At 47.2% G+C, this 15,320-nt stretch overlaps 1 protein-coding gene across 5 annotated transcripts in view; it reads left to right on the top strand.

Annotated features, from left to right (window-relative positions):
• LOC143808842 (sterile alpha motif domain-containing protein 12-like) overlaps positions 1-7,837 on the top strand; it is a 40,867-nt gene extending 33,030 nt beyond the window's left edge. For 4 of the 5 annotated variants that reach the window (XM_077291949.1, XM_077291947.1, XM_077291948.1 and 1 more), the window contains exons 2-4: positions 2,439-2,514; positions 5,884-6,034; positions 6,338-7,837. In XM_077291949.1, coding sequence (XP_077148064.1) covers positions 2,497-2,514; positions 5,884-6,034; positions 6,338-6,495 — 327 coding nt within the window. In that variant the 5' untranslated portion in view covers positions 2,439-2,496 and the 3' untranslated portion in view covers positions 6,496-7,837. Of the gene's footprint in view, positions 1-1,003; positions 1,196-2,438; positions 2,515-5,883; positions 6,035-6,337 lie in introns of those variants that run through there. The other variant, XM_077291951.1, reaches the window with a different exon arrangement.
• Positions 7,838-15,320: the final 7,483 nt, after the last annotated feature.

The raw sequence follows: 15,320 nt of genomic DNA, 5'->3' as shown, positions 1-15,320 counted from the left end.
TTACCTCCCAGAGGTTTTCAATGGGGTTCAGGTCTGGAGATTGGGCGGCCATGACAGGGATTTGATGTGGTGCTCTCTTAATTTTTGCCAGATCTGTACGTGAGCAGGTTGCGGGATGCAGTGACACATAGAATGCAGAGCAAGGGTTAACAAATATAACCGTTTTAATTGAACAGAGGGTTAACTCCTTGCTGGGAGATGATGGGTTAAACAGGGGAATAAACAATCTAATTGCTAAAGAATATGCAGAGTTATTGAGCAAGGTGATGACAGTTCTGTTGTACATGCAGTGCCCCAGGGTCCTGGTCATTGCAGTAATATCATTCTCCTCTAGGGGGAGTGATGTTACATTTGAAGGCAATAAAGGAGATCTCTTTACCAGGTATCACAAACCATACAACACACTTCACACTCCAGTCCACCAGGGGGAGCTATGCTCCTATTTATTAGGGCACTCTTCGCAATTAGGTAAAACTGGTGGTCTGGATAGGAAGTTAGTCAGAAGCTGGCTGAGCTTCACGCAGTCAGTACCTGTCAGGCAGACAGAGAGGAAGGAGGAACATCGATCCATTGCCGACAGGGTGGTCCCTGACAGGGGTTGGATCCTGTCAGAGGCCTAGACAGAAAGCCACGGAGCTGCGCCTGCCCGACGTGCGGCAGCATCCTAAGAAAGAGACACGAACAGCGAATTGTATTGTAGAGGGTGAGAAACGAAGTCATAGCAAAAGGAGAGGGAACCAGAAGGAGTTCTGCCCTGCAAAGGCTGCCTCCTTCTGAGGCGCAGGATCCGGTAGCCGGGACACCGAGGAAGCAACAGTCTCTATGCCTTGATCCAGAGACCGGCAGGACAGCTAATTCCACGTTACCTGCCCGACCTATACCCAGGAGGCACGGTGGCAACTTGTGGGGGCCGGGGCGTGCTAGAGTCCCTGTAAAAAGCCTCAGGCCATCAGTCATACGGGTTTGTCCTATCCTTACCATCAGGGGGACAGAGAAAGAGACATAACATCTACAACAGTTGTAAGTACCTTATGAGAGGCTCAGCAGTAAGGTACTACAACACCCTGGCGCTAGAGGAAGGCTACTGATTTCCACTTGGATAAGGGGACTCTGGATTTTCCTTCAGACCGGCTGGACTCTGCCTGCCCCGTGATCTGGTGCTCTGGACTGTGGATGCTGAAGCCTTCAGTAAAAGGTAAAGAGACTGCAACCTTGTGTCTTCATTCTTCACTGCGCCTCTCACCATCTACACACTGGGAAGCCCTGGGGATACACTTCACCTGTGGGAAGGTATACCATCTAGCTGCCATAACATCGCCCCAGCGGACCCCTAAGCAGCGTCGGTCACCCTGACCGAATACCACAGGTGGCGTCACGAACATTATCCCTTTAAAGACCTTTCCCCATTTACAACGGACCTCCCGAGGGCCACAGACCGGGTCAGCCACCATGACATCCCCCTGAGAACCGAAGGACCCGGTACCGAGTACCCCACTGCCCTACGGGGGCGATCCATACACCTGTAGAATGCTGCTTGAAAGTCAGAATCGCCGACAACAGCTGGCGCGGTGCTTGTCCATGGAGGTCCTGGGAATAATGGTGGTCCGTCTTCTGCCGGCAGCGGATGTTCTCCGGTACCTTGCGCTGAGCCCAGTGTGGCTGGAAGGATGGAAGCCACCGCTCGGTCTGAGCCCAATGTGATCCGGCAAAAGTATACTGGGGAAGCAGAGCGCTGCCAGCACTTCCACTCTCGGTCTCTCTCAAGCGGCTCCGAGTGGTACTCACAGGCCCAGAGCGCTCAGCTTCCTGCTTAGTCACAATCAGCGGGCGCACCCCCAGTCTTCTCTCACAAGTACTGGCAGCAGCGGGGAAGCTCTAGCGCGGGCCTGTGTAGTCCTGGAACTCAAGGGCAGGAGCGCTCACCCCTGTCCTCTGCGCGCAGTCTCTTCCCGCCAAGTCCGCTCGCTTTTGCGCATGCTCCGCTCTTCCTGAGCTAACTACACTCCCTGCTGCTGAGTGCAAAGGTCGGTTTGGTTACTTAAGCTTTCCCCGGACAACAGGGGAGACAGCCCTGACAGTTCCAGACCCGGCGCAAGAAAGGTGCCCCCTGCCCGGTCCTTCTGCTTACATATATCTGCCCCCGGTAATGTACAGGGCAGCAGAATATGTCAGGTACGCCCCTGAGATTACACCTGGGACAGGTCTGAGGAGGTAAGGATCACAATGGAGAGGTTTCATGCCTCTTGTCTCGTGCCCTCTGCTGTGTCCTCCATGTCCTGTGCTGGTGACACTGGAGATGTGACAGTCACTATATGGCTCTTACCATCAGATAAGACATGGGCTGCACTACATGTACCTTTTAGTGTGACAGTCACTATATGGCTCTTACCATCAGATAAGACATGGGCTGCACTACATGTACCTTTTATTATTTACAGGTGCAGACGGGAGGTCGGATTGGCTCTGAGGGTCACACGTCACACCTGGACTCTAAATATGGCGGCATCCTCACAGGTAACACTGTGTTCTTCATCAAGTAACTGTCACGATTCTTCTGCTCATACTGTCTGGGACTCAATGATGGACAGCTCTGTCATCCTGTCCTGTGCTGGGGCGTGCTGAGCTTTGATTGACAGCTCTGTTGACCTATCTAACTGAGAGGTGCAGAGATTTCCACAGGTGCTCCCTGTTCTTGGTAATTGCCCTGCTATTTAGGTGAGCTGTCTGGCCCAGATCACCGCCAGTCAAAAGCTTGTTCTACGCTTGTGCTCTCTGGTGTGTTTGCCTGTACCCCGTGCTGTAAGTTCAGATCTTCTGCTGCTGACCTTTGGACCGTGTTCAGACTACCCGTTTGTTATTGCCCCATTGCATCTGATATTCTGCTGCTTACTTTTGGACCGTGTTCAGACTACCCGTTTGTTATTGCCCCATTGCATCTGATATTCTGCTGCTGACCTTTGGACCGTGTTCAGACTACCCGTTTGTTATTGCCCCATTGCATCTGATATTCTGCTGCTGACCTTTGCACCATGTTTTGTCTACCCATTTGTTATTGCCCCTTTGCTTATCCGCTATTTCTCTGGTATTCTGACCCTGGCATGTAACCTGACTTATGACATTGTAATTTCCCTTGGTTTACTTCGTGATCTTTTGGTATTGACCCCGGAATGTCTGACTGCGCGGATTCACGGCCTACAATGGCGGGTTGTGACAATAACCTCCCTCTCTGTGAGAATCCCAGAATAATACCAAGGATAAGCATCCATCTGTCATACCCAGGATAAGCGTGAGAGTCCCAGTGTTATAGCCAGGATAAGTGTGAGAATCCTGGTGTAATATCCAGGATGAGCGAGAGAGTCCAGGTGTAATATCAAAGATGAGTGTGTGAGTCCCGATGTTATACTCAGGATGAGCATGTGAGTCCCGGTGTTACACTCAGGATGAGTGTGAGAGTCCAGGTGTAATATCCAAGATGAGCGTGTGAGTCCTGGTGTTATATCCAGGATGAGCATGAGAGTCCAGTTGTAATATCCAAGATGAGCATGTGAGTCCCGGTGTTATACACAGGATGAGTGTGTGAGTCCCGGTGTTATACCCAGACTGAGTGTGTGAGTCCCGGTGTTATACCTAGGATGAGCGTGAGAGTCCAGGTGTAATATCCAAAATGAGCATGTGAGTCCCGGTGTTATACACAGGATGAGTGTGTGAGTCCCGGTGTTATACCCAGGATGAGCGTGAGAGTCCAGGTGTAATATCCAAAATGAGCATGTGAGTCCTGGTGTTATACACAGGATGAGTGTGAGAGTCCAGGTGTAATATCCAAGATGAGCGTGTAAGTCCTGGTGTTATACTAAGGATGCAGGTGTAAGTCCGGGTGTTTGACCCAGGATGAGCATGTGAGTCCCGGTGTTATACCCAGGATGAGCGTGTGAGTCCAGGTGTAATATCCAAGATGAGCGTGTGAGTCCTGGTGTTATATCCAGGATGAGCATGAGAGTCCAGTTGTAATATCCAAGATGAGCATGTGAGTCCCGGTATTATACCCAGAATGAGTGTGTGAGTCCCGGTGTTATACCTAGGATGAGCGTGAGAGTCCAGGTGTAATATCCAAAATGAGCATGTGAGTCCCGGTGTTATACACAGGATGAGTGTGTGAGTCCCGGTGTTATACCCAGGATGAGCGTGAGAGTCCAGGTGTAATATCCAAAATGAGCATGTGAGTCCTGGTGTTATACACAGGATGAGTGTGAGAGTCCAGGTGTAATATCCAAGATGAGCGTGTAAGTCCTGGTGTTATACTAAGGATGCAGGTGTAAGTCCGGGTGTTTGACCCAGGATGAGTGTGTGAGTCCCGGTGTTATACTCAGGATGAGCGTGAGTCCCGGTATTATACTCAGGATGAGCGTGAGTCTCAGTGTTATACCCAGGATGAGTGTGTGAGTCCTGGTATTATACCCAGGATGAGCGTGTGAGTCCTGGTGTTATACCCGGGATGAGCGCGTGAGACCCGGTGTTATACCAGGGATGAGTGTGTGAGTCCCAGTGTTATACCAGGATGAGCGTGTGAGTCCAGGTCTTATACCCAGGATAAGCGTGAGAATCAAGGTGTGATATCTAGGACGAGCATGAGAGTCCAGGCGTAATATCCAGGAGGACTGTGAATGTCCAGTCATAATATTCAGGATAAGTGTGAAAGTCCAGGCATTATATCCAAGTTGAGTGTGAGAGTCCAGGTGTAATATCAAGGAGGAACATGAGTGTCCAGGTGTAATATCCAGGATGAGAATGAGAGTCAAGGGATAATATTCAGGATGAGCATGATAGTCAAGGCGCAATTTCAAGGATAAGCGTGAGAGTTCAGGCGTTATATCTGTAATATCCGGGATGAGCTTGAAAGTCCAGGCATTATATCCAGGATGAGAGTGAGAATTCAGGCGTAATATATGGGATGAGCTTGAGTCCAGGCGTTATATCCAGGTTGAGCATGAGAGTCAAGGCGTAATATTTATGATGAACATGAGAGTCCAGGCGTAATATCTGGGATGAGCAAGAGAGTCCAGGTGTAATATTCAGGATGAGCGAGAGAGTCCAGGTGTAATATCCAGGATGACCATGAGTGTCCAGGCGTAATATCCAGGAGGACTGTGAGTGTCCCGGTGTAATATCCAGGATGAGCATGAGTGTCCAGGCGTAATATCCAGGAGGACTGTGAGTGTCCCGGTGTAATATCCAGGATGAGCATGAGTGTCCAGGCGTAATATCCAGGAGGACTGTGAGTGTCCATAGTGTTATATTCTTAGGATGTCTGTGATGTTGTAGGTTTTTGAGCTGAGATGAATGTGAGGGTGCCGGGATTAGACTTAGACTACGGTCACACTATCAGTATTTGGTCAGTATTTTAAATCAGTATTTGAAAGCCAAAACCAGGAGTGGGTGATAATATAGAAGTGATGAACGTCCTTCTATTATACTTTTCATCTGATTGTTCCACTCCTGATTTTGGCTTACAAATACTGATGTAAAATAGTGACCAAATACTGAGCGTGTGAACGTGGTCATAAGGTTTATGTGATGGTGCTGTTCTCAGGATGAGTGTAAGGATTTGGTTTCCTTCCTTCTGGAGGAGAGCTCTTTTTATGTCTTTCCCACAGTGCATTGCTCTACTACGTTCTCCTCCGGTATTACTCCTGGTATGGAGCAGAGTGATTGTAGTGTGATGAGCAGTCGGTCAGTGCCGTACTGGAGGATCATCGGCTCACGTTAGCGTCCTGTATATTCTGCCTGTCGTCAGCTGCCTGTGCCACTCCAGATCAGGTGCAGGTGGACGATCCATCCCCGATAAGGCCGGTGCTGAGTTCACAGAAGTCTTCTCTTATTTTCCAGGGTTTGATGTCACAGGAATCAGAGGATGAGGAGATATGGGAGAAGCCAGTCAGTGACTGGTCAGTACAAGATGTCTGCTCATGGCTGCAGTATGGACCCCTACAGAACACGGCCGGCCTGGTCCAGGCAGCATATTCCCATCACATCTCAGGTACAAGAAATTATTCCAGGAGCCTTCAACATCACCCACCCTAGAATGGATGGATGACATGGGAAGACATGATGGGTGATGTGAGCGGAGATGATTAGTGATGGAGTATGGATGATATGAGCAGACATGATTAGTGAAGTTGGATGATGTGAGCGGACATAATTAGTGATGATGATTTGAGATGACATAAGTGACGGTGAATGATGTGAGCAGACTTTATTTATGGTGGATGACATGAGAACCCATGTTGAGTGATGGAGGATGGATGACGTGGGAGTAATCATTTATGGCTTTTCGTGGCAGGACGGGCTCTGCTGAGGCTGACGGACAACCTGTTGCAGAGGATGGGAATTCAACAGAATTTGCATCAATCAATTCTTGTAGAAATCTTAGAGCTGAAGCTCCAGCAGGAAATCCAGCAGCTGCTGCTGATCACGGATGGTGAGCCTGAGAAGGAGTGAAACTACTCAGCAGGCCAAGCAGAAATACAAGAACCATTCAAGAACTACTGCCAGTCTGGTGTACAACCTAAGAGGACCATGCTGTGCCAGAGGGTGGACTGTTCTCTAGGGTATAACTTAGGAGCACCATGCTGTGCCAGGAGGTGGACTGTTCTCTGGTATATAACCTAGAAGGACTATGCCATGCCATGGTCTGTTCTCTGTTGTATCACCTAGGAGGACCATGCTGTGCTATGCCATGGTCTGTTCTCTGTTGTATCACCTAGGAGGACCATGCTGTGCCATGCCATGGACTGTTCTCTGTTGTATCACCTGGGAGGACCATTCTGTGCCATGCCATGGACTGTTCTCTGTTGTAGTTGTATCACCTAGGAGGACCATGCTGTGCCATGCCATGGACTGTTCTCTGTTGTAGTTGTATCACCTAGGAGGACCATGCTGTGCCAGGAGGTGGACTGTTCTCTGGTAAATAATATAGGAGGACCATACTGTGCCAGGAGGTGTACTGTTCTCTGGTGTATAACATAGGAGGACTATGCTGTGCCAGGAGGTTGACTGTTCTCTGGTGTATAACCTAAGAGGACCATGCTGTGTCATATCATGGACTGTTGTCTGATGAATAACCTAGGAGGACAATGTTGTGCGATATCATGGACTGTTCTTTGTTTTATCACCTAGGAGGACCATGCTGTGTCATGACATTGACTGTCCTCTGGTGTATAACCTTGGAGGACCATTCTGTGCCATGTGGTGGACTGTTCTCTGGTGTATAGACTAGGAGGACCATGCTGTGCCATGCCATGGACTGTTCTCTCTTATATAACCTAGGAGGACCATGCTGGGCCATGCCATGGACTGTTGTCTGGTATATAACCTAGGAGGACCATGCTGTGCCATGCCATGGACTGTTCTCTGGTATATAACCTAGGAGGACCATGCTGTGCCAGGGTGTGAACAGTATAGAAGTAAATTATAGCACATGGATCTTAGGATTTAGTCCATTTTTCAGTGAAGTAGGTTCCCTCACTTCTTGTGAAGTAGCCCGGCACCACAGATGTGTTGGAAACATTATGGATGACTACTGCTCCTCTTCTCCACCGATGCCTATACCAAGAACAGATCCCCTTCCCTCTATTATAATATCCACCTCCAATCACACTCGCTCTATGTGGGCGTCATACACCCAATGTTTTTGTTTTTTTGTATACACCCTTCGTAATCTGATTCTTTCCTTCTACCTTCTCATTAGTAGATGTATATTTCTAATAACAGTTCTTTTAAATTCATGGAACTTTTAATTGATCTTAGTAAAAAATCTCTTGAAAATTTATGTAAAGAGAAAGACGATTCATTGGCTCGGTGTAATAACAAACCTCCGCTGCCGACTCAGCGTATTGTAATCAACACAAATGGATAAACAGTTTGAAAATTGGGAAAAAGAAATACATGAAGGCCAAGCCAAAAAACGTTCCCTACACACGGAAGATTTTCAATAAAAACGTGTATTCCGATGGCATAGAACCAAAACTAATCCTTTCCATGGCCGATCATCATCGTGTATCATCATCATCATCATACATATTATTCTCTCACTATCATCACAATGTTCCATAAATCCGTTATATCTACAGTTGTGGCCAAAAGTATTGACACCCCTGCAATTCTGTCAGATAATACTCAGTTTCTTCCTGAAAATGATTCCAATCACAAATTCTTTGGTATTATCTTCATTTAATTTGTCTTAAATGAAAAAACACAAAAGAGAATGAAGCAAAACATTGATAATTTCACACAAAACTCCAAAAATGGGCCAGACAAAAGTACTGGCACCCTCAGCCTAATACTTGGTTGCACAACCTTTAGCCAAAATAACTGCGACCAACCGCTTCTGGTAACCATCAATGAGTTTCTTACAATGCTCTGCTGGAATTTTAGACCATTCTTCTTTGGCAAACTGCTCCAAGTCCCTGATATTTGAAGGGTGCCTTCTCCAAACTGCCATTTTTAGATCCACAGGTGTTCTATGGGATTCAGGTCTGGACTCATTGCTGGCCACCTTAGAAGTCTCCAGTGCTTTCTCTCAAACCATTTTCTAGTGCTTTTTGAAGTGTGTTTTGGGTCATTGTCCTGCTGGAAGACCCATGACCTCTGAGGGAGACCCAGCTTTCTCACACTGGGCCCTACATTATGCTGCAAAATTTGTTGGTAGTCTTCAGACTTCATAATGCCATGCACACAGTCAAGCAGTCCAGTGCCAGAGGCAGCAAAGCAACCCCAAAACATCAGGGAACCTCCGCCAAGTTTGACTGTAGGGACCGTGTTCTTTTCTTTGAATGCCTCTTTTTTTCTCCTGTAAACTCTATGTTGATGCCTTTGCCCAAAAAGCTCTACTTTTGTCTCATCTGACCAGAGAACATTCTTCCAAAATGTTTTAGGCTTTTTCAGGTAAGTTTTGACAAACTCCAGCCTGGCTTTTTTATGTCTCGGGGTAAGAAGTGGGGTCTTCCTGGGTCTCCTACCGTACAGTCCCTTTTCATTCAGCCGCCGACGGATTGTACGGGTTGACACTGTTGTACCCTCGGACTGCAGGGCAGTTTGAACTTGTTTGGATGTTAGTCGAGGTTCTTTATCCCACATCCGCACAATCTTGCGCTGAAATCTCTTGTCAATTTTTCTTTTCCGTCCACATCTAGGGAGGTTAGCCACAGTGCCATGGGCTTTAAACTTTTTGATGACACTGCGCACGGTAGACACAGGAACATTCAGGTCTTTGGAGATGGACTTGTAGCCTTGAGATTGCTCATGCTTCCTCACAAGTTGGTTTCTCAAGTCCTCAGACAGTTCTTTGGTCTTCTTTCTTTTCTCCATGCTCAATGTGGTTCACACAAGGACACAGGACAGGTTGAGTCAACTTTAATCCATGTCAACTGGCTGCAAGTGTGATTTAGTTATTGCCAGCACCTGTTAGGTGCCACAGGTAAGTTACAGGTGCTGTTAATTACACTAATTAGAGAAGCATCACAGGATATTTCGAACAGTGCCAATACTTTTGTCCACCCCCTTTTTTATGTTTGGTGTGAAATTATATCCAATTTGGCTTTAGGACAATTCTTTTTGTGTTTTTTCATTTAAGACAAATTAAATGAAGATAATAATAACAAAGAATTTGTGTTTGCAATCATATTCAGGAAGAAACTGAGTATTATCTGACAGAATTGCAGGGGTGTCAATACTTTTGGCCACAACTGTATTATTTCTGTCACACTTCTTATTTATATTCACACACGGTAACTTCATTCGTTACATCTTTGGCACACGTCCTTTATTATTTTTTCATCATTTTTATTCATCATCATTTTATCATTTCCTTCATTCATCCCTTCTTACTGTCTCCATGGAACGCTAGAATCCCTCCACTGCACCTTATTTCCTCTTGCCCTCTCTCCATAGTGGTGTGCATGTGCTGTCTCTTTATATGCGCTCCCATCCGTCGCTGTGTCCCATTTCGGCGCTGATGTAGGTCATGTGATCAGCTCCGGCTCGCGTCACTCATCATGTGACCTGAAGTTTGCTCGCATGGCCTGCACCACCCTCCGGCGGACGGATGTGCCCACCTTCCACCGAGACATGCTACAAGCACTGCCAATCAGCAGGGGTTAAGTTGTGGGTCCGCACTACCAATTCGCCACCCCTTGACGAAGGCTTTCTGTGAAACGTACGTTGGCGCCATTCCAGCAGGAGGAGTAACATATCGTTAGGCCTTATTATCTCCCTACTGGTCTACTGCTATGTATGTGGTGCTCCGTCTTGTATGTATTTATTCTCTCGGATGCCTGTGATCTGATTATTCTCTGTACGCAGTTATTCCCCTCAGTAACTACTGAGGTCATACGATAGTGACTATTGCTCCTTCCTGCTGACTGTCGCCCTACAGGTGTTTCCTCCACTTGTAACCTTCTATTTTGTATTCTTCTACCTTCTATTGGGCCATGAACTATTTATCGTAGGTTTTCTTAGTTCTGCGATACTTATATTCACTTAGTTATGCCTTGACTTTAGGTGTAATTTTCCTCACCACTTTGGAATTAGATTTTGATAGATACACACCCTGATAATTACTCCCAGAATTTCATATACACCAGTGTTGGCTGAACATTTCATCCACCTCATTTCTACTGTGCGTTCCTCAGATATCGCAAGCGTGGACTACACAATCATGGAGCAATCCCATCTATCCAGACTAAAAAGGATTTTAGTCGTGGATCCATTAATTTGTCGTCAGATGGCCAGAGACACAGGTGCAGAAAAATCTGGTGAACTAGGGCATTTCTTGAAAACTATGTTCACAAAAAACTCCCCAAAGACCTGAGAATACAAGACTTCTCTCCTTCCTCATTGAAGATGAACGATTCATTAGTTGATGGATATTTCTAATAAGTTACTTTAAATTCATGGAACTTTTAATTGATTTTAATAAAAAAAAATCTCTTAAAAATCTAGGTAAAGAGAAAGACGATTCATTGGCTCGGGGTAATAAAATACCTATGCCTGTCGACTTAGCTAGTTGTAATCAACAGAAGTGGATAAACAGTTCGAAAATTGGGAAAAGAAATGCATGAAGGCCAAGCCATAAAACGTTCCCAAGACACGGACGATTTTCCACAAAAACGCATAAACTGGTGGCGTAGAACCAAAACTAATCCTTTCCATGGCCGCTCATCGTCTATTTCCCCCACATCATCTGTTGATTATCAGTCTGATACATCTCAACATTCCAAAGCAGCCGTCTTGGGAACACCACCGACCACAAGTGGGATTCTAAGTCATCCTCTAAGAAGCTCACAGAAGACCCCTCTCGGTCAGCACATGTCAGGAACATAAGGTATTTGATTGTCTATTAGCACGCACACTGAGCTCTGCTACATCCAAGAGTGGAGGAGGACAGACACCCACACCGCTGCAGATTCAACCCCCTTCTTCTTTCCTCTAGCTGCCAACTCTGCTGAGGAATTTTTATAGCTTCAAAGTGAAAGTACAAGTAGAAGCACATGAAAAAACCCAGGTTTCTTTGTCCTTGCAAATGTAAATATCTGAGCACCGATTAATGATAGAAGTGGGACAAATACATTTTTTACATGGGCTTCGGTAGAACTATCAGCCAGTGGGTTTTCTAGGTTCCAGACCCAGCACAATTGAGAAATGGATTACTATGAAACAGGGTCACAAAGCTATCCCATGTCTACACTTATAAGAATCCCCATGATGTGGGGCACATTCTGATCATAGTGTATTTCGTATACGAAACTCATACAGCAAGCTAGGCATAAAAATAGTTTTATAATTCTAAGTAAAGGGGAGGTTTCAGCCTCTAAGGTCACCACAGGGGGAGTGCCTGGGTTTCGGGCTGTGAGATAACTTAGTGAGACAGCAGCTGTCTTTTGTCCGGGGCCTAACTGCTATACAGATGTGATATGCATCTTGATGTGTCTCCTGAGCACACGGCCAGCCATGATGACGCAATGACATAACGACCTGTAAGTGTTCTTATCAATTTTAATCCCATTTTATTTGTAATTGTATTTTACATATGATTTGCCTTCTTCATAATACTTTTTTTTACGTTGTAAACACTGCCTACCTATTTTTGGAGTAAAATATAAAATTACTAGATTGTCTCTCTATGCTCTATAACGAACTGTTGCGTCCTCTCAGGTGAATTATGCTACTGATTTGGGTTGTCTCCGAACCCGTTAACAATTAAGAGAATCGGAGCTGGTGGCAGCATACTTTGTCCTGTGCAATTGGGCATCTATGCAGCGACCATCGGCGTTGATAATTATTGTTCCCGCCTGAGTGGGAGTAGTTATATCGCCCTCGCTACAGCGCGCCCAATAGCCAGTACATAGCGGACAGCCCTGCTGGCGATTACCCTAGGTGCAGTACCCTGACTGAACTGAGGGTAAGGAGGGGGGGGGCAGAGAGCTGCAAGATCCAAACCGGAAATGGGACATGGATAAATCCCCTTCAGAAGGAACCAGGGGCAACCAAACAACCGCGGTTCGCGACAAATTGGTGGGAGTGATAAAGGTACCCTCCCCGTGTACCGTGACAGATTGGTGGCAGCACTGTGGGATCCGTGACACCGGACATCTCTCCATTCACCACACTGCGGAGCTTACATCTCTCCATTCACCTCACAGCGGAGCTCACATCTCTCCATTCTCCACACAGAGGAGCTCACATCTCTCCATTCACCTCACAGAGGAGCTCACATCTCTCCATTCACCTCACAGAGGAGCTCACATCTCTCCATTCACCAAACAGCGGAGCTCACATCTCTCCATTCACCTCACAGAAGAGCTCACATCTCGCCATTCACCACACAGCGGAGCTCACATCTCTCCATTCACCTCACAGAGGAGCTCACATCTCTCCATTCACCAGAGGAGCTCACATCTCTCCATTCTCCAATCAGTGGAGCTCACATCTCTCCATTCACTTCATAGAGGAGCTCACATCTCTCCATTCACCACACAGAGGAGCTCACATCTCTCCAGCACACAGCGGAGCTCACATCTCTCCATTAACCTCACAGAGAAGCTCACATCCCTCCATTCACCTCACAGAGGAGCTCACATCTCTCCATTCACCTCACAGAGGAGCTTACATCTCTCAATCACCATACAGAGGAGCTCACATCCCTCCATTCACCTCACAGAGGAGCTCACATCTCTCCATTCACCACACAGAGGAGCTCACATCTCTCCATTCACCTCACAGCGGAGCTCATATCTCTCCATTCACCACACAGAGGAGCTCACATCTCTCCATTCACCACACAGAGGAGCTCACATCCCTCCATTCACCACACATAGGAGCGCACATCTCTCCATTCACCTCTCAGCAGAGCTCACATCTCTCCATTCGCCTCACAGCGGAGCTCACATCTCTCCATTCGCCACACAGCGGAGCTCACATCTCTCCATTCGCCACACAAAGGAGCTCACATCTCTCCATTCACCTCACAGCGGAGCTCATATCTCTCCATTCACCACACAGAGGAGCTCACATCTCTCCATTCACCTCACAGTGGAGCTCACATCCCTCCATTCACCACACAGAGAAGCTCACATCTCTCCATTCACCACACAGAGGAGCTCACATCTCTCCATTCAGCACACAGCGGAGCTCACATCCCTCCATTCACCACACAGCGGAGCTCACATCTCTCCATTCACCACACAGAGGAGCTCACATCTCTCCATTCACCACACAGAGGAGCTCACATCTCTCCATTCACCTCACAGAGGAGCTCAAATCTTTCCATTCACCTCACAGAGGAGCTCACATCTCTCCATTCGCCACACAGAGGAGCTCACATCTCTCCATTCACCACACAGTGGAGCTCACATCCCTCCATTCACCTCACAGAGGAGCTCACATCTCTCCATTCACCTCACAGCGGAGCTCACATCCCTCCAGTCACCTCTCAGAGGAGCTCACATCTCTCCATTCACGTCACAGAGGAGCTCACATCTCTCCATTCACCACACAGAGGAGCTCACATCTCTCCATTCACCACACAGCGGAGCTCACATCTCTCCATTCACCTCACAGCGGAGCTCACATCCCTCCATTCACCTCACAGAGGAGCTCACATCTCTCCATTCACCACACAGAGGAGCTCACATCTCTCCATTCACCACACAGAGGAGTGTTATGGACAGGTAATTTAGGAGCGACATGCGACTAGCTCTGGGCAGGTGGTAACTATACAGACAGCAGTTCCTGATCTTAACACAACACTAGCAGTAGCCGTGGAATGTTCCTGTCACTCCCTGGACATCTCGTCACAGCCGGAAAACTAGCTACCCCTAAAGGTAGAAAACGGAAAGCTATCTTGCCTCAGAGAAAATCCCCAAAGGATAGGACAGCCCCCCACAAATATTGGCTGTGAGAGGAGAAGGAAATGACATACGCAGTATGAAACAAGATTTTAGCAAAGGAGGCCAATTCTAGCTAGATAGACAGTAAAGAAAGAAACACTGTGCGGTCAGTAATAAAAACTAGAAAAAGTCCACTGCCGAGATATGCAAAAATCTCCACACCTGACTAAAGGTGTGGAGGTCAAAATCTGCAGCCCAGAGCTTCCAGCTTAACTAAATACATCCATACTGATAAGCTGGACAAATGAGCAAAATATAGAATGTGCTGAACAATAAGTCCACAACAAGTGGACTGCAAAAGGACAAGCAAGGACTTATCTTTGCTGAACGGGTCAGAGTGTCAGGGAAATCCAAGAGCCGTGCCTCCAGGCAGGAACAATTGGCAACTGGCATTGATTGAGGGATAAAGCCAGACTAATATAGCCGAGCAGAAAGAAGATCAGTGGACGCAGCTGCTGATGCTAAATCCAAGAAGCAGCTATACCACTCAAAACCACAGGAGGGAGCCCAAGAGCAGAATTCACAAAAGTGCTACTTACAACCACCGGAGGGAGCCCAAGAGCGGAATTCACAACAGTACCACCCCCTTGAGGAGGGGTCACCGAACCCTCACCAGAGCCCCCAGGCCGATCAGGACGAGCCAAGTGAAAAGCACGAACCAAATTGGCGGCATGGACATCGGAGGCAACCACCCAAGAATTATCCTCCTGGCCATAACCCTTCCACTTGACAAGATACTGAAGCCTCCGCCTTGAAAAACGAGAATCCAAAATTTTTTCAACTACATATTCCAACTCCCCCTCAACCAACACCGGGGCAGGAGGATCAACAGAGGGAACCACAGGTACCACATATCTCCGCAACAACGATCTATGGAAA

Source organism: Ranitomeya variabilis, chromosome 2 (assembly GCF_051348905.1).
Source record: "Ranitomeya variabilis isolate aRanVar5 chromosome 2, aRanVar5.hap1, whole genome shotgun sequence".
Taxonomy (NCBI): domain Eukaryota; kingdom Metazoa; phylum Chordata; class Amphibia; order Anura; family Dendrobatidae; genus Ranitomeya; species Ranitomeya variabilis.
The sequence above is the reverse complement of the archived record's forward strand: the minus strand, read 5'-3'. Positions and strand labels throughout refer to the sequence as shown.